We start from the raw sequence: 1,639 nt of genomic DNA on the forward strand, positions 1-1,639 counted from the left end.
CAGGAGGGGCGGGGCGGAGAAAGGGCGGGACGAGGAGCCGGGAGAGGCTAAGAGAAGAAGCGGGGCGATGAATAGGGGCGGGGCTAGAAGAGGCGGAGCGTAGAGCCAGGCTGTCCAGGGAATGGAAAGGGGTGGTGAAAAGGGAGGGGGCGAAAAGGTGTGTCGGGGTTCAGGGGGAAGGTGAGGATCAAGAAAGTGCTGACGGACAAGGTAGCGCCGACAAGGAACGAGAAGCTGCAGGACGAGGAGAGGGTGCGGAGCGAGGGGAAGGCCAGTGGCGAGGAGAGTTCCCAAGGCAAAGAAAGCGTCTCTAAAAAGAAGGGGTGGGGCCATAGGAGGGGGCGGGGCAAGGAGCTGGCTTGGGAAGAACAGCTCCACCAGGATGAGGGGGAAATGTGGGTCTATAAGGGGTGGGAAGAGGAGCAGAAGCCGAGCGAGGAGCAAGCTCCAGGCGAGAAACAGGAGCGGGGACAGGGGAAGGGGCGTGGCGTGGGGAAGGTCCGGAAACAGGATCCGGAGAGGGGCGGGTCTAGAGGCAGGACCCGGTACCTGGGCAGGGCCCAAGCACGGAGAATGGGGCGGTGCGAAGAGAAGTGGGGGGCGGGGCAAGAAGTGGGGGCGGAGCCACGTGCAGGTACGCGACCAGAGGAACTGGGGAAGATAGGTGGGGGCGCAGCTAAATCGAGAAACAGAAACCGAGACCGAGCGAAGAGTAGCGGTGGGAGGCAGAGCAGGGGCAGAGGAAAGAAGTGTGGGGCAAGGTTAAGGGGAGAGACCAGGAGGCGGGGCGAAACCAGGAGTAGGGGCGCGGCCAGGAGCAACAGGAGGGGCGAGACCTGGAGTAGTAGCAGAGGCGGGGTCCAGAAGTGTAGTAGATGCAGGGCCTGGGGCGGGGCCGAGTTCGGGAGCAGAGGCGGAGCCAGGAACAAAAGCAAGGGTGGAGCCTGGAGCAAGAGCAGGAGAGGAGCGCCTGAGCAGAGGCGGGGCCAGGAGCAGGGACGGGACGAAGCACCGGAGCGAGGCGGGATCTCAGAAGGCGCCTACCAAGAACAGTCTTGCAGGCTGGTGACCTCCGCATTCTCCAGGTTGAAGCCACGTTATCCACTGCCCCGAGATGTCCCCTGCTGGCCCTGCGTGGCCGAGGCTCCGAGTCCTGCAGGCGCTGTGGGCACTGCTGGTTGTGCTGTTGGCACCGTGGAGGTTGTGGGCGATAAAGAATACCCAGGAGTGCACCTGGCAAGTTGTCCTGAACAACTTTGAGACAGTAGGCAAGAAGGACGCGAGCGATCGTTTCGTCGATCAAGAGCCCTTGTACACAGTGGACAAAGTGTTCAGCCTGCTAGTGGACGCGCCCATCGACCCTGACGAGGTGAGGGGACTGGTGTCAGGCAAAACGGGAGAGGTCCTGGACCTGCACCCCACTGGGCTCTGGACATTTGCCCACCCTCTCCTTGCAGACATACCTGGGCTTTCCTTACTACCTGAAGATCAACTACTCCTGCAAGGGAGAGGTGAGTGGGTGCAGAGGTGGTGGGCTCATTCTGTTGGGGCCTCAGTTTTCCCATCTCTAACATTTGAATAGCGGTGGCACCACTAGACCCTAGGGACCTTAAAGATTCAAGAAGATTCCCAGTATCCC

General features: G+C 61.4%; 1 protein-coding gene across 1 annotated transcript; it reads left to right on the top strand.

Moving 5' to 3' along the window:
• Positions 1-797: 797 nt before the first annotated feature.
• On the top strand, positions 798-1,597 carry LOC112067310 (cation channel sperm-associated auxiliary subunit gamma-like). The gene is made up of 3 exons (XM_024132751.3): positions 798-1,369; positions 1,458-1,511; positions 1,583-1,597. Exons 1-3 carry the CDS (start codon positions 1,115-1,117, stop codon positions 1,595-1,597), a joined length of 324 nt encoding a protein of 107 aa, XP_023988519.1. The 5' UTR covers positions 798-1,114.
• Positions 1,598-1,639: the final 42 nt, after the last annotated feature.

The sequence above is a fragment of the Physeter macrocephalus genome, chromosome 17, assembly GCF_002837175.3.
Source record: "Physeter macrocephalus isolate SW-GA chromosome 17, ASM283717v5, whole genome shotgun sequence".
Taxonomy (NCBI): Eukaryota; Metazoa; Chordata; class Mammalia; order Artiodactyla; family Physeteridae; genus Physeter; species Physeter macrocephalus.